General features: G+C 48.4%; 3 protein-coding genes across 4 annotated transcripts; all 3 read right to left on the bottom strand.

Moving 5' to 3' along the window:
• Positions 1-378: 378 nt before the first annotated feature.
• LOC120687805 (C-terminal binding protein AN-like) lies at positions 379-5,540 on the bottom strand. Its single transcript, XM_039969823.1, has 7 exons — positions 4,459-5,540; positions 3,564-3,732; positions 3,304-3,434; positions 2,114-2,902; positions 1,980-2,027; positions 1,002-1,118; positions 379-845 (listed from the first exon to the last, which is right to left on the bottom strand). Exons 1-7 carry the CDS (start codon positions 5,353-5,355, stop codon positions 771-773), a joined length of 2,226 nt encoding a protein of 741 aa, XP_039825757.1. The 5' UTR covers positions 5,356-5,540; the 3' UTR covers positions 379-770.
• Positions 5,541-5,714: 174 nt separating this feature from the next.
• On the bottom strand, positions 5,715-9,423 carry LOC120687806. Of its 2 annotated transcripts, XM_039969824.1 has the most exons (9): positions 9,053-9,423; positions 8,891-8,974; positions 8,467-8,521; positions 8,115-8,192; positions 7,501-7,630; positions 7,356-7,408; positions 6,996-7,145; positions 6,329-6,567; positions 5,715-6,201 (listed from the first exon to the last, which is right to left on the bottom strand). In XM_039969824.1, the coding sequence occupies exons 4-8, from the start codon at positions 8,166-8,168 to the stop codon at positions 6,421-6,423; spliced, it is 534 nt and encodes a 177-aa protein (XP_039825758.1). In that variant the 5' UTR covers positions 8,169-8,192; positions 8,467-8,521; positions 8,891-8,974; positions 9,053-9,423; the 3' UTR covers positions 5,715-6,201; positions 6,329-6,420. The 2 variants fall into 2 exon arrangements, with proteins under 2 accessions (XP_039825758.1, XP_039825759.1); XM_039969825.1 differs by lacking the exons at positions 5,715-6,201; positions 6,329-6,567 and having other exon boundaries at positions 7,124-7,145; positions 8,891-8,943; positions 9,053-9,412.
• A 3,308-nt stretch (positions 9,424-12,731) lies between these two features.
• On the bottom strand, positions 12,732-13,848 carry LOC120687666 (transcription repressor OFP8-like). The gene has a single exon (XM_039969694.1). The coding sequence runs from the start codon at positions 13,659-13,661 to the stop codon at positions 12,855-12,857; it is 807 nt and encodes a 268-aa protein (XP_039825628.1). The 5' UTR covers positions 13,662-13,848; the 3' UTR covers positions 12,732-12,854.
• Positions 13,849-16,484: the final 2,636 nt, after the last annotated feature.

The following is a 16,484-nucleotide window of genomic DNA, read 5'->3' as shown; positions in this document are numbered from 1 at the left end:
CAACATGCAAGCAAGTGAATGGGCCGTTGGAAGAAAGGAACTGTAAAACCTGTAAAAACATGGAGAGACAGCCACCAGAGAAAAGTACTAATTAATTGGTGGCTGGTGCTGATTTGGTGTGAAAAAAAACATTGTTGACTAATTGGTTGACAAGCCAAATGAATAGAGCCAATTATCTGTTCACCTGTCAAACTTGTTAAGATGAAACCGAAGCGGGGTTGGTAGGTTGGCCTGTAGTCGCTGCGAAAAAGATCAATCACCGCACAAAATTCAAACGATTGGTGGAGAATTGTACGATGCCGGTAATTGCCCGGCGTCCTGCACATAGGTTACCGGGATTTCCCGGCGTTCAGCGGCATCAGACTACCAGGGAGACCATTTCTCACACGTCAAAATTTCCTTGTTAAAAAGCAGCACCAGCTGTCTTCTGCAGTTTGTCTGTACACTTAACTCAACATCAACCACATTTCTGCATGTGTATTACTGACTGACAGAAATATGCAATCTTGCATCGTAAAAAACATGTAACACGAAAATAACTATACGACAATCGACAATAGCGACAACTCACGCGCATCTTAGCATCTTGCACATCACATACTATACCGAACGTGGTGGGCACGTGATGTGCCTACAGCTAGAGGGGTTCCTATATCAGAAAATCAAAATTTGAGCACCTAGGACGAAAAAGAAAATCGAAAACAAGCAGAACCAAACAGTAAAATGATCAGCGATGAGTTGGGTTCATTTTTGCAGCTCCCAGCGTGTGGCTAATCAAGCCACCGAGTGACTCCATCTTCTTCACTTGCAGCTGCAACGATCTCAATGCACACGTCCAAAACAGCCTGCAAAAAGAAAAAAAACAATCAGCTGGGGAGCGGAGTATTAACAATTTCCGACCTCCAGGTTTCGAGGTTACTACATAAGTACATAGTCTATTACCACCGATACCGCTACATGTTAGTTTTCTTAAGAAGAATAGCAACTAGAAAGGTGCATACCGAAGGATTCCTGCAGTTGATAAGCTTACAACCCTCCATCAAGGAGCCGTCCAGCATCCAGCTCTCCCAAACATCGAAAGAGTGGCTTGCAAATACAAACTCCATCTTCCTATTAATCTGTTAATGTATTGAAATAAATATTCATAAGAACATCAGGAAACACAGGCATCAACCAAAAGGATGCCTCTATTTCTCAAACTTTTTTTACTAGCTCCAGTAGAATTTATTCTGAAACTGCGAAATGATTTAACTAAAACACAGGGGGGGAAAGTAAAGTAGAAGGATGGTACTGGCAGGAGCAGACCCTCTTTGGACATTACCGCAATCACCCCTCTAATTTAAATCTGATATGGTAAAAATCTAGTGTATATAATAGAGGAATCCAAATTTTCAAGGTCAACATCAAATTAAAAATGAGGACATTAATAGTGTATGTGCTCTAAACATTTCATACATGTCAACACGTGGCTGTCAAATTTGGTACATGAAAAATATTTTAACTGAGTTATGTAGATTTTTCATAAATATAGTTCATGTCAAGAGACAATATAGCAGATTGTGTAATATCAGCTTCGCTTTTAGTGTCACACGTTTCAAAATTTATTTTCTAATTATATAACATGATTACTAGCCTGCTAGTCAAGTCATAGATAGGCTTAGACCTGATCGTAAATGGGTCGGGTCAGGTTTGGGTCGAGCTAAAAGAACCCCGACGTTTTCTTGCCGGTCTGAGCCAGGCCCAGCAACAGGCTGAAAATTCTGGTACAGGCCGACACGGTGGATTTGTTCAGGTCGGGCTGGGCCTTTAGTATTTCCAGGTTCTGGATCGGAATTATCGGACCAATAAGCACAACAGGCAAAAATCTTGGCCCAAGCCTCCCATTGCACTGGTCGGGTCAGGTGCAATCAAGCTGCTTTTGGGTGGGTCGAGTCAAGTAGTGCATGATCAGGTCTAGCCATAGAGTCGGAGAGATATACCTGCAGTAGTTTACCACCAGCAACAAAGGATCGTAGCCCCATAGTATCCTGAAAGGTACGTGTCTTATCAGAGCCTGCATGTGCATAAAATCAAAGCACACATGAAAATGAAAGGAGGGTGGCTATAACCATACCTTATTTTTGAAAGTAACTAGGAACTGAGCAGCAGGATCCCTGTTTGTTGCATTTGACACAACATCAAGAATCCAGCCACCACCACCAACTACTCTCTGTCTCGCAACGTGGTACCCTGAATTATCTCTTGCTCTCAATGCTACAACAAAACCATCTTTCAGTTTATCAGGATAGTTTCTACTGAGTAGTACAGGCACCTTCTTCTCAGATGTTATTTCCATTGGTGATTCCGCAAGAGATTTCTGCTTGTATTTCGAGTCCTCAGGAGAGGCAAATCGTGAACTGGAACTTACAACCTGGTCCCTGCTACTCATTGCAGTGTCATCATCTCTCCGAGAGGAATAATTACTGTCACTCTCTACAGCAGACAAGTCATCTGGTTTCTGTTGAGATCTGCGGTGAGCAGGCCTCTTTTTCCCTTTCTTTCCCGAACGACTATGCCTTCCTTCGGATCGGGAGCCTATGTTTACAGATTTTCCAGAAGCCTGAGGCTCTTTATGGTGGGATACGGCTCTTTTCTTTTCGTGCTCCAGAGTTAAGTGGCTTTCGTCTATTTCAGCATCAAAAATCTGTGACTGGTTATCTTTTGCCTGTGTATCTAGATGATCATCTTCATTTCCAGCTTCACTTATTTCCTCATCTTCATCAGAAATTGCACTAGTTGGAAGAACACCATCAAAGAAAAAGGACTGCAGCATAGTGACTGCTTTCTCTCTTATTTCCATCCAAACTTCTTCACTGTAATCTGCACTCCGTGGAAGAATTAAAACATTTGGCATCTCCCTCACCTGTAAATAATAGAGATTAGACATCACTTTTCAGAACAAAATGTAATGCAACCATAACAGCGAAAAAGGACACCAGCTATTTGTCCATTTTCTGCAAGGACATAACTATTAGCCAATTAAACAGAGAAGGCTAATTGTAACACTCATAACAAGTTCCTGATTACAATGCCACTTTGCATTCTACCTCAACTGAGAATTTTCACTCTGTGAAATAATAAGCAGATATTACTAGGAGTATAAACTCATTTAAATAACGAAACATTTCCCTAGCTTCAGAGAGGAACTTAGTTATAGAAACATGAGGAAAAGTGTAATATCACAAATAATGAACAGTTTCAAATTAGATAAACTAATTCATCCTAAATAACCATTTCCAAACATTATGCTTCTAATTTGCATACCCATGCTTCCATCCACTGTGGACCTTCAGCACCGTCCAATGCGCAACCAGCTATGGTACCGTCAATCAAGAGCTGTTTGAGTGCACAGTCATCTATAAGCTGGCAACTACCAGTATTGACAATGAAAGCTCCTGCAGGATTCAAAATGATCAATGATATGATGTTATACAACTATATTGAATAGGACATACTCTACTTCAGAGTTCAGACCGCACAATGCTCTGTTAATAATGCTAATAAAGATGAAAAGAAAAGTTTACCAGGTTTTATGTGCTGTAGGCAGTCCGCGTTAAGTATGTGCACGGTGTCATTTGTCAATGCGCAATGCAGAGAAACAAGGTCACTTGCAGCTAATAAATCATTGAGAGTATCCATTCTCCTCGCTGCAGAAGGAAACACGATAGAAGGCCGCTTTGTTTTCCCATCGGCCTTAAACAGATGTGCAAGAAGTCAGAATATTCAAAGCAGTACTCTTGTTCAATTCAAAAGTGAGTTGGAGAGTAGCTCCATATCATGATTTTGTATCACAAGGAATAGGCTGAGAATATTGAGTTATGAGCTTGGTGATGATATCAGTAATGTAACACAGCCCTATTGCATTTGATGAACAATATTTAGTTTAACTTGCAGAATTACTACTCCAGGTTAATTCTCATGCTGATGCTGCCATTCCCTGCTTCATGCATTACAGAAGTTAAACTAGCAAAGTTGATTCATTGGTTGTCTTCTTCGATCATATGTCACTGCTGTCCACTTAACCTCGTTATCCATAGAAAAAATATACAGTTTGTCACAAGCATATCATGGTACGCGAAAAGTCAAAAGTACTTAGCCTATACAGCAATCCCCCCTCCAAATTAAGTAAGGGTGATATCCTTTCAATTCAGTATCAGATTCCAAGTTCTCGGAGCCCCATCTCCCTCAACTTCAGTTTTACAAAATTTGTAAGACTCAATGATCATAGACTCATTTTAGCAGAAAACCGTACCCACTTGTGAGACACTGGCAACAGATAACGTCAAGGAAAAAAAAACCCAAATTACCTAAACTAGCAATGCAAGCATGAGGATCCAAAGTTTTAGAACCGTGCAGTTAATAATAGAACCTAGTAAGCAGATCAAACAATAGTAGCGTAGGAAGTTCCAGATCCGTTACCGCGTAGCGCGGATCAAAGTAGAGCACGCTCATCCGAAATGCGAGGCTGCGAGTCGCGAGGCAGCGGGCAGCGGCGGAACGGCCAATGATGCCCAGCACGAGTCCACGGCAGCGCCGCATGCCGCGGCACAACGGCTGGACGGAGCCGAGCCAGCCGGCGGCGACCGCGGCCGGGGCCGAGGAGGCCTGGCGCGACAGCAGGTGCGTGCGTCGGAGCAGGCCGAGGATGAGCGCCATGACGGTGTCGGCGACCTCCTCGGCGCGGTTGGCATCGACGTGCACGAGGCGGAGGCCGAGATCCGCGGCGACGGCGGCGCGGTCCGCGGAGCCGAGGCAGAGCAGTAGCTGCCAGGGCCGCAGCCGGCGCTGGGCCGCGCGCGGGAGGAAGGCGAGGGAGGGGAGCAGCACGGCGGCGGCGGCCTCGACGCGGCCCGAGGCGACGGCGGAGAGGGGCACGTGCTCCACCGCGGCCACGCCGGCCAGCCCCTCCTGCTCCAGCGAGGGGTCGTCGAGGCAGTTGAGCGACACCACCAGCGGCTGCTGCCCCCCGCCGCCGCTGGACGCCGGCGAATGGGCCATCCTGGCTGGCTGGCTCCGCTTGGGCGGCCGGATCGGGAGCGGGGCGGGGGCGAAGGCTATGTATGTTGCGTGGGTTTTGGACCAGGACTTCCGGCGTCGGTCTGGGGGCTTTGCTTGCCTTTGCTTTGTGGGAAGGAGAGGAGGGACGAAGACTGCCGGTGTCAGAGTGGTAGCCCCACTGGCCCGCCGGTTCACGGGGGCTGCGTGGCAGCCGTCGGATCCTGTAGCGTCCCGAGCCCCGAGGCTGTGCTCGTGCCTCTCGTGATGCGGTGCACGCTCAACTGTCCGGTGAGGTCGGCGACATTCTTCACGGAACATTCCTCAGCAGCTACCGGCTAGCATCGTGCTTCGTGGGAGAGGCCTGGCTGCCGCCGGGCGCCGGCGATAGAAGCACGGCCAAGTGACCATTCACGGCGACGTCGAGGCCGGTGGCGGAAGCAGAGGGAGATACCAGTCTACCAGATCCAGGCCAGCAAAGATCCAGATGATGGGGGAGTTTCAAGCAGAAATGGAAAGTAGCGAAGACCCCATCACTCCAGGTGAGCAAGTGAAGTGTTGGGTCAGAGGCTCCAGGGAGGATGTGGTCACATTATCTAAAAAAAATTCATGCTGGTAGGAGTAGGACGATAGCAACATGACATCAGATAAGATGTTAACCCTGCAACTGGAAACCCTCCTGATTAATGTTCTTTCGGTATATTGTATGAATGGTGAACACACAACTACACAAGGTATCCAAAGCACATCAAGCATGCAGTCAAGTACTTTGATTCAGCTCATCATCCACAGCAAACAGCAGAGAACCAATAACATGTACCCATCAGCGTTGGATGCTAACGAACAGTCGTTGTCAGTGAATGCTACTGGACAGCTGTTCACACAAATGAATCGTCACTTGCCACACAACAAAGGCATGCATGAATGCTAGAAGCAGGAGACGACAAAATTTGTTCTGCGCTATGGGCTCCAATCTTCTTGCTGCAAAATTTGTCTTGACATGCCCAATCTGAACATTTGCCTTGGGATACTCTCAAGATTCTCTCCCCATGGCTGTGTTGTACAGTACTCAATGGTTCAGTAACAAAACTAATCCGTATTTACCTGTTCCGCTGGTATCCCCATAAACATATGGATTCATCTTTGCTTCAGATGCCATAAACACACCTTGGAGTAAAAAAGATGAGAACGACAAGAATTTCAGTGTGCCTTATGGCGTCCATATAGTAGGCAATTAGATCCAGAAGTGAAGTATTGTAGATGGAACCCACCGACAGCTGATGAACTTACTCACCAGAAATTAAAGGAGCATGGAGAGAGCCATAAAGGTCATGGACAAGTTGCTGGAGCAATTAGGTGCAACTAGAAGAAAAGAAAATGCCGGCATCACGCAAGCTCGCAAGGCACCGATTGTTTCACTTTCGTGCTTAGCTCACTAGGAACTGAGGCAGACCACTCATCCAAGTCTGGAAGAGGACCCGTCAGAGCGACATAGTTTACACTTTCTTTCTCCGATAGCCTCTTCCAGTTTAGCTGCAAGTACACCATCATTTCAATTCAGTAAAAAAGTCTAGAACAAGCTAGTGACATAACGACCAAAACAGGTGGCTACAAAACTAGCATCCTATCTTAAAATTACCGCATGTTGTTCAAAAAATTTTGACTTTCAAAAAATAGATATTCAAAGATCACATGGTTACCCATAAAATCTAATAAGATACCACTCATAAGTAAATGGTGTCCATTACATTTGATGCAGATGAAAGATGATAATCCGTACAAAAAATGGATGGAGAGGAAATATGAACATATGATATCCGCACAAAATAACAAGCACAAATTACTTGATAATTTAGAATCTTTGCTTGAAAATACTCTAGCACCAGGTAGTAACAGTTGAAAATAAACAATTTTGGTAATTGAAGTGTAAAAATGAATATGGCTGGTCAATTGTGCCATACCTGCCCGGGAAATGCAGAACATAGTGCTTTAACTGTAGGGTTTTGAACCCAGGACGATGAAAGAGATTCTTCAAAGTCCGCTCCACCACAATTAACCATAATACGACCACCTGGCATTAGCTTTTTTGCAATTTGCAACCAAGTTTCAACCTGTATCAAGATTTGAATAAATCCATCACATAGTAATTATGGTAGTTCATTGATAGTTCAAAACAGAGCTACACATTCTTAATACATGATTCATAAATCCATACATAGGATTGAAAGTAATTCTCAAAGCTAAAATTTCGATATGCGAATCATCACGGGATACAGAACAAAAACAAAATTTAAGCCACAGAGATGGGAAACAATATTTACTTCTTGCAGCTGAGGTATGACCTTTCCATCACAAAACAAATCTACAACAATTCCTGCAGTTCAGAATTAATCACACATCAAATTATGTATTTGAAAAGTAAGGCATTAAAAAATGTATTACATTTGGATCAGGTAAGTTATTCACCAGCAAATCCTCCTTCTACTGTAGCTGATGGAGAAAGTGCATCACCAATGTGCACAGAAAGTGAACCACCAGATTCTGTGGCCTTCTCTAAATCAGACATACCAAAAAATTGCCTTGACAATTCAACTATCTGCCATGAAATACGATCAGCTTTTTCCAATATGAAAATTGGGTACACGAAAAGCATATGCAAGAGGCACAGTAGATAAGGCTGCAAAATAAGTTTACAGTATATAGCAAATGATAGATTACTAATGTTTTTGTTTTCTTTTTCTCGAACACGCAGGAGAGCTGCGCTTCATTGTATTAATAGGAAGAAAGCGGTCCAAGTACATGCTGACTCCATGATCTGGGTTAGTTTTTTTTTTTTTTGCCACATATGCGCCGGAAAAGAAAAGAAACAACCTAGCTAAGACAAGAGTCCTTAGCCTAACAACACCCCCAGAGCCTAGCTAATGTTCCTAGCTAAGGCACAGTAGACAAGAAGAGTCCCTAGCTAATGTTCTTGTGAGAAGTCGATAGCATACGTTCACATGATTGAAATTGGTAAGTTACTGAACCTCAAACTTTGTGATTAATAAACAAAAATGGTGACCAATGAGAAGAGTTCTCACCATAGGATCAATCTCCCAGCCAACAAGTTGCAACCAAGGCCAAAACTTTAGCATCAGATGTGCTGCAGTCCCAGCACCCTGAAAGAACCAAGGAAGGTGAAGCGTGTTTGAAGACTGAAGACCAAGTATTTGCGCGTGTGAAGAGCAAGTATTAAAAATACAGATGGGTATGGTTTTTCTTTTGCCTAAAGAAATTATTTATTGAGCATATGGAGTACATGATGTAAGTTTGATTAGAAATGGTGAATCGTCATCAGAAGAGCCGAAATATGTTTCCCAACCCCCTATTATGCATATTGTTGCTTATTGTACTGTTTGCAATTGTCCTCATGGAACAAGTGATTTACCAAACCTAGGAGTGCAACAGGACCAAGTGGAACAACCGGCGGCAGGCTCACAAACTCATCCTGCAAGGGCAAAAACACATTAATTAAGCACCAACATCTAACAGAAATTCAAGAAAAGAAAAGAAGGCAAGCCAAAGAGTTGAGAAAAACATATAAATTCGTTAATAGAGAAATCCCTCGCTAGCTTTATATGCATGAAACTGTAAAACTCCGCACAAGTTTTTACATGTACAATAGGCGATACTAGAGCATCAACAGAAAACATAAGTGCTGTTCTGATGAAGTGCTTAATATTGGATGAGTGAAGATATGCAGTATCAGATTTTTCATGTCTATAAGGGCTTGTTGGTAAAAATGGTAGAGCAATCTTTAGTGAATGGTGGTAATATTCAAGTACGTTTAGATGACTAATTAGCCAAGTGTACATACCCAGTAGGAGTTTGTCCAAACAGTGGTCTTGGGGAGAACGCTGTGGATATTCTCTGCCCGGCACAACCAGACATAGAACTCCAACTGATCAGAAAACCTATCTTAATTAAATCTAATTTTGTGGCTGTTGAACTGAGCAGGCAATTAACCACCCATACGTACTGTTGTGGTCCAGGACGAGGTATCGCGCGGCGGCCGAGTCGATGACCAAGATGATCTCGTTGAACTCGCTTCGGTTGGCGGCGAGAAGGTTGAAGTCATGCGGCTGCTCTTGCGGCGCCTGCTCCTCGGCGGCCGGGGGAGCGGGAGGGGCCGAGACCTCGCCGGCGCCTCCGTCCAGCGCGCAGTAGAGCCGCGCGGTGCGCGGTGGGAGACGCTGCGGCTGGGGCTGGGGCTTGGCTTGGAGGCGACCGCGCTGGCAATGGTGGAGGAGGTGGCCGCTGAGCGGGGAGGCTGCTAGGGTCGTGACGGTGGCCATTGCCTCTAGCCGACTTGCCGAGGGGATAGAGTGACTGAGTGAGTGGTGCGCCACTGCGGGATTGGGTTTGCGAAATCCGTTTGATCTAGCCGTTGATGGGCGTGGGCTTCTAGCAGCGGTAAATTGTAAATGTCTTTTTTTTTTTTGGAATGTAGCAGCGGTAAATGTCTGTTGGTCAAACAGAGAGAATCTGATAACCTCAAAAAAAAACAGAGAGAATCTGATGGGCTGTTCTATTTGGGCTTGCGCGACGTTCTGGCCGGCTGCTAAATGGGCTTTAAGAGCAAAAGTAACTTGACAGAAGCCCACCACTTGACACAAATTTACACGTCCCTTTGGATTTGGAAACAGCGCGCGGCATTTTTTGTTTTCATGTTATTGGTCTATCTAGGGCTTTTTTTATGGTTAGTCTATCTAGGACTTGGCACAAATTTACTTACTAGTGCCACGGTGAGCTCATGGGATGTTCCTTTTTGAAACACGGTGGTGCCACCGATTTCCATGGATGGAACCAGAATAAAACATAAAGTCAAGTATTCATTCAGCGCATGGATTCCCAACCAACAGTGCAGCCGCTTCCAACTTGCAGACATGGAAGGCATAGGACTAATAGGAGCTTTTGGACGCACCCATGTGATTCTTATTGACCGCTGGAATGTAGTATCGCGTACTACGTATCTCTAAATAACGACGATTCCTGCACCAAAAGGTGCCCTGCCAGCGTGGCCACGTCAGCGCGGCTCGCCTCGGCCGTCGGATCCGGCCGTGGACGGCCTGGATCGCGCAACGCACAGTCATTTTGCAGAAAACCCTCGGATTTTAGCAAAATTAACCTGCAGTCCACCAGCGTCTTCTCCATGTTTCGTCTGGCGTCGTCCCCCTCGCCGCGCCGGCCGCCAGGCGCTGGCCCTCCCTTTCTCCCTGCACCGGGTGCCGCGCCTAGCTTTCTACCCGCGCGGCACATAGATACCTGCGTAGAGGGCCACGACAGCGGAGTTGATGGGAAAGGCGAAGGTGGACGACGGGAGGCGGCGGCAGCAACGGGTCTCCCCCCGCCGGCCACCGCTCCTCCCTTCTCCCCGCGACGGGCACCGGGCGCCGGCCCCTCCTCTTCCCCGCGCCGGGGGAGACCGCTCGCCAGCACACGCGGCCGAGAACAGGGCGCGGCAGTGCGGGCTGAGGACGAGGAGCTGAGGTCGGGGGCTAGATCCGCGAAAGGGGAGGCAAGCGCGATGACCGTGGGCGGAAGACAGCGACCCACGACCAGGGGCAGGGTGCGGTAGCACGGGCGGAGAACGAGTCGCCTCTGTCGGAGCCGCGGCAGCTGGCGGGTGCCACTCAAGGCACGCAAGCGCAGAAGCCAAGCCGGCGGCCGGAGTAGGCGCAGCATCATCCTCCCTCTCTCCACAGATCAGGTTGAGCGGGCGGCGTTGCCGGCGACAAGGAAGGCAAGTGGCACTAGTGCTGTGCAGCTCCCCGGCACCCCCTGTGGAACATCTAAGCCTCCAGAGCGCGCCGGGTAGAGTCCATAAAGACGTAGGGCCATAGGGGGCGTCGACACACACTATGCACAAGAACTGCTCGAGGAAATGCCTCCAAGGTAATTGCTCATTAAGTAGATTGTGTTTGCAGAAGTTTTAGCCGAGTAGAACTTGCAGAGCCGATTTAGCATGAAACATAGAAATGTAACTCTGATTCAACAGAGTACGATGCAAGTTTTCTCACAGTATTAAGATTTCTTTTGCTACAATATTTCTTCGTGAAATTACGTATATAATTTTTGTTTTCTCCTAATGCTTCGGTGCATAGTTTCTCCAGATATGCTTGTTTGCAAGCCCACCTGGTGTGAAATTCTTTTGGATATACAATGTCATTGATTATTGCTATGAGAATGAGATTCATTTTTTTAACTGCAAAATCATCAACAAGTTATAGAAATCAATGTGATCAGATATGGCCTGATTGCAACATCCAAGACATTCATGATGCCATGAAATGTATGTTCTTATGTTCAGTACTTCAGCTACCAACTGCACTCTTTACTTTCATAGGTATGAATTCGAAATTTATAAACATCATTGCTGCCAGCTTTGCCTTGCTCCCTTGGGTAGCTACTGACAATGTGAATTTGTTTTAATATGTATATATTCAGTGAAAGCTGATTGGGGCATCATAATGTTTTACTCCAATTCTAGGGAGTACTTATATACTACTATCCTGTAGGAAATCTCTGAGCTATAGCAATTAACTAATGAAATGAAGGTCTTGCTTATTAACTAATGAGAGGAATTAGGAAGGAGATTCCTAAGCTAAATACAAAATTACTCTTCAATAGTAACTCTATATATCAAATGCAGAACAAACTAAATGGAGCTTTGCATAGATATACGTGTGAACTGTTTTAGTATATCGCTTTGTTTTTGTAGTTGCATTAAGCTAAAATTTGAGCTTAATCTTCTACATATTTAACCAAATATTTGACCATAAACAGCCAGCAGTCTACTACTGTCAACTATATTTCGAATATCAGTCCCTCTATTTAAATGAATCAAATGCAGTTCACTATGTCAATGAAGAAGGATTCTGAATTTTTTAATGCTTATTAAATGATAAACCTGAAAGAGTAGTTATGTATACTAAATCATAGTTCTGCTTTCAGGTCTTATAATCTATTGATGGGATTTACGTTTTTTATAATTTTTAAATTTTGATGGAAATATGTTCTGCTTAACATAAATAACATGATCGAGGTCATACTTTTGACAGTACTCCATCTTTTGTAATCTAAATAACAAAGAATTGTGTGCCTTCAACTGGAAGCAACCCACACACTGGCCATACGGCGGCAACGCCGCGAGTATTTCTAGTAATATACTACTCTGCATCGAACTCGTGTATGAGAATTCCTTCCGACGCGGACACGCGGCGACTTTGAGAAAAATTGCAACGTCAGACGACCAGAAAATGTTCCTTGAGATCGCCGGCAAATATGCCGTGAATCGATGTTCCACCGATCGAGCAAATGCGCCGGCTGCTGCTGCCGCTTTTCCTCCGCCGACGCAGTAGCCATCAGGCAGGCCCATCACCGGCCGGCCTGCTGCTCGTCAGACACCCATTGGCAAATTAAAAGAGATTCAGGCTGCTGGTGCTGGTAGAGTGGCCTCGTCGCTGTCGTCCTTTTGCATCCTACCGACGAGCATCCTCGCGAAGATCACGGCGTTCCCTGCGCGCGCCCTCCTCCTCTATCATCTCCATCGTCATTCCCTCCTCTCCTTTCTTGGGTATGGTCGATCAGTACGCAGCCGAGCATTGACACCATGCAAAAATCACGGAAATTGTGACGTGCGATGTGGACGAGACGCGAGAAACTCACGGGGATGGAGCACAGATTTCTTCTTGTCACGGCACAGAAAGTCACGCGTGCAAGCCATGTACAAGCAGTACGCTGCGTATTTCGGACAGCAACAGCTCCCGAGGTGAAGGAAATTAGCTTACAGGGCGGCTGCGGGTCAACGTGTCAGCGCCGGCCGCCGGCTGTGCATGTGGACGGCGTTTGCTGCTGCTAGCTATACTGCTGTACGAGTACGACGACGAGATCTTCTCCGCGCCGGGGAGAGGTGGCGCCGGCGCCGGCGCGTGCGCGTGCGCGTGGCCGCCGCCGGCGAAGAGCTCCTCCCAGACGTCGGCGAAGGCGCGGAGGATGAGGTGGTGGTGGCACGCCGCGTTCAGCGACAGGAACCGCTGCAGCAGCCCCCGCAGCTCGGCGCCGCCCGTGATCCCGTTCTCCACGATCATCTGCACCATCGACCGCCGGAAGTCGCCCAGCGGGTCCTCCGACTCCGTCACCACCGCCACGCTCTCGGACTCCAGCCGCCCGACGCCCCAGTCGCTGGCGCTCCGCCCGTGCCGCCGCGGCCTTGTCGCTCCTGGCTCGCTGCCGTCGCCGCCGCCGCCGCCGCCCTCCCGCTCCCGGACGCCCAGCGCGCGCACGCCGCGCTCCAGCTCGCGGAGCTGCCGCAGCAGCGAGTCCACGCTGGGCGAGCCCTCAGCGTTGGCGGCGTCGGCGTCGCGGCGGCCCGCCACGGCAGCCGCCGTCTTGGCTGCGGACGGCGACGCTGGCTTCAGCGCGGGCGCTGCCGTTGAGGTGGTGGCTTTCATCGGCGTCGTCGTGACAGCGCAAATGCTGACGGCGGCGCGGGAGACGGTGGAGACCGACTTGGCGCCGCCGCAGCCGCACATGAACCCGCGCGCTGGCGCCTTCTTCTGCCTCTTCTTCTTGGTCGTCGCTTTCATGCCCGGCCCCTCGACGGCGGCCCAGAACAAGCGTGCGTGCGTGACCGCGTGTGACTATAGTTCGGCTAGTGGGGGAGCTATGCGCGCGCGGCTTAAGAAGAGCGCGGCTAGCATCGGTGTTAATCACTTCCGTTGTGGGATCATCCAGTTAAGTAGTGGCCGCGGCATTATTTATATATATATACGTAATTCCTAGCGATTTTGATTTGATTTGATTGAACAGAAAATTAGTATCCGGCAACTGGTTGCTAGGCGGTCAACGTCGGTTTTGGTTAGATTACCAGCAGTAATAATTGGCGCAAACCACTGTGTGATCAGCACTAGTAGTGGTTTGTGTGTGAAGGACATGAAGCTGCCCGGTGATATGTCGGTCCAGCTTTTCGGATGAGCTGGGGGGTAAAATATTGGAGTGATTTCCACACTACCGGTTCCAGCTGAGTGTGTTGGAGAGCTGGGACACTGTTTGTTTGCACCTGCAAGAAACGCGACCACGGTACGTTAGAAAAATAGAAACGACCCGACTTGCGCTGTGTGCCACTACTTGGATTAAATAGCACTCCGTATTGTGTAGTGCAGAGTAAAAGACAGGGGGCACAGGACAAGGGATGAAGATCCAACAAAACAAATGTCGAAACGATTTGACACGAGAGATTTGGATGGGCCTAACCAGATTTTTGTTAGTACTACATCTTTTGGGATCCAAGCTAGGTCCGATGAGATGCCTTTGAAGAAACACTGTGCTGGACAGTTTGCTTCCTTGTCCCGTGCACCATCCAAATGACCAAATCTCATCATGCGCTCGCACAGCCTCAGCAGCAGGTTACCAAACATGTCATCGCGCCCCCGTCCTGCAAAGCTAATCAGATGCAATCAGGTGAGCGAGTGAGTAGGCATAACCTAACCACAGCCCAGAGATTTTAAACTTGTGTATTATAGGTTAGGTTTATTTTCGGAGGAATCGATTAGTTAGCGTTATTGATCGAGCACAGGACCCCCTTAATTAGACATGCATAACCCAGAAGAGCAACGTGAGTTCATGGTGAGCGACACAGCATTGCGGTCTGTTCTGCTGTGCCTTTCGACTCCGCCGGCACGAGAACTCGATCGATCGTGTAGCGTCTTCTCGTGACCGGGTTATTACCGGAGAAGTAGGTGGTGGCGGTGCCATGGAGTGCGAATTCGAGGCCCCAATGATGCGTGTCTAACGGTTGGTGCCGGTAAAGCTGGTGCCGAATCATGGCAGACACCATGCTCAGCTCCGACGCCGATGTGAAGGGGCAGCCGACGAGCAAGCGCCCAGCGGCGGCGACGACTCCGGCCGGCCTGTTGCGGAAGATGGCCTCACTGACCGCCTCGTCTCCAGCAGCGTTCTGGGTCGATCTCGCACACGCCGCCGGCCAGAGAAAATGTTTGGGCGCATGGGCCGGTACTACTCTAGGCCCATATATTTTTCCTGAAAAGTGCAAATCAAATCTGCCGTGTTGGGCCGGCCCATCAGAAACGTCCGCCCCAACCGCGTCTGGCGTCTCCTCCTCCTAGTCGCTCGCCGCCCGCAGCTTCCGCACCGCACCCACCTACCTTCACCGTCTCAACAAATTCGACGCAACCTGGGGTGTTGGCCGATGGCCGCTCGGGTCCCCCTGCGGGTGGAGGTCCGGGACGTGCTCAACCTCCACCGCCAAGGCCGCCACGACGAGGCGCTCCAGCGCGCCATTAACCTGGCGGCTACCGGCCGGAATCACTGCGCGCTGGTGATGAACCTCGCCGGGAACTTTCTGCTGCAAGCACGCCTCCGGGTCCAAGGTTCCAACCCGGATCGAGCACGCGAGTACCTCCACGACGCCGCGAGGTGGTACAAGGTAGCACCTAACTGCGTGGAGACTGCCGCCGCCTACGTCACGGCACTGGTAGAGCTCAAGCTGTACTCCGAGGCCCAGATGGAGTTCGTGCGGGGCATGACTATCAAAGCCGGCGACGATCTCCTCTTGCACAATGCTGCCACACCTGTTGGGGATCGCTACCTCCGGAGACGCCATATCCAGGTTACAGGTAGAACAGTAATCAATACTAACCCTCTACCACAATCTTCGGTGCATTCGCCGTTTTCTATTTCTCGCAAATCGAAGGTTTTTCCGGTGCTCCACTCCCGCACAAGATCAACAGCTCCACTCCCGCACAAGATCAACAGTGAAGAACCTTCATGAGTGAGCGAAGGTCACCTGACCACCTATGAGCAGAAGCCAAGGACGCAAAGGACTTTCGATCTCGGATTGGTGGGGGGGGGGGGGGGGGGGGGGGGGGGGGCAGCCAAAGGACGGAATGCTATCGGGCCTTCAGGGACCTTCCAAAATGCGGCGGAAGCGTGAAGATCACGACTTGAGCGAGCTTGCGTGGCGTGAACGGCACTTCGACTAAAGAGCGAGTGCAAGGACCAAGCAAGACCTTCGGAAGTGCTGGCATAAGAGGAATAGGCGTGGGCATAGATGTAATTGTATCAGGGGTCATCGAGTAAAGACTGATCAAGGGCTCCAATAGTGCTTATATAAGATAAATATGCATGAGCAGGAGTGTAAATATACGCCAGGACCTGGGATATAAATACCCCCAGCTTTCTCCACTGTAACAACTTTCTGATCGTTAGAAAAAGCTCGCTCTGAGTGATTATCCAAAAGTCTTTGAGTGGCTTGTTCTCCTTGTCTATGTGGAATCCTAGCAACCCTCGGGTGCGAAGGTCCCAACAGCGCGCCCACCGTGTTCCAGCCCGAGAAACAATCTCAATGGCTCCCACAAAGAGAAAAACCACCAATCAAACCACCACCGAAG

Source organism: Panicum virgatum, chromosome 9N, assembly GCF_016808335.1.
Source record: "Panicum virgatum strain AP13 chromosome 9N, P.virgatum_v5, whole genome shotgun sequence".
In the NCBI taxonomy this organism is placed as follows: Eukaryota; Viridiplantae; Streptophyta; class Magnoliopsida; order Poales; family Poaceae; genus Panicum; species Panicum virgatum.
Note: the sequence above shows the minus strand (reverse complement) of the source record. Positions and strands in the feature narration are given on the sequence as shown.

Coding starts and splice junctions, on each gene's coding strand:
- LOC120687805 (XM_039969823.1), bottom strand. CDS start 5,355: ATGTTCCGTGAAGAATGTCGCCGACCTCACCGGACAGTTGAGCGTGCA. Junction 3,733..4,458: donor ACTTTGATCCGCGCTACGCG/GTAACGGATCTG, acceptor CATCTGTTTAAG/GCCGATGGGAAAACAAAGCG. Junction 3,435..3,563: donor CCTACAGCACATAAAACCTG/GTAAACTTTTCT, acceptor TGAATCCTGCAG/GAGCTTTCATTGTCAATACT.
- LOC120687806 (XM_039969824.1), bottom strand. CDS start 8,168: ATGCTAAAGTTTTGGCCTTGGTTGCAACTTGTTGGCTGGGAGATTGAT. Junction 7,409..7,500: donor AGTAGAAGGAGGATTTGCTG/GTGAATAACTTA, acceptor TCTGAACTGCAG/GAATTGTTGTAGATTTGTTT. Junction 6,568..6,995: donor GTTCTGCATTTCCCGGGCAG/GTATGGCACAAT, acceptor GTGTACTTGCAG/CTAAACTGGAAGAGGCTATC.
- LOC120687666 (XM_039969694.1), bottom strand. CDS start 13,661: ATGAAAGCGACGACCAAGAAGAAGAGGCAGAAGAAGGCGCCAGCGCGC.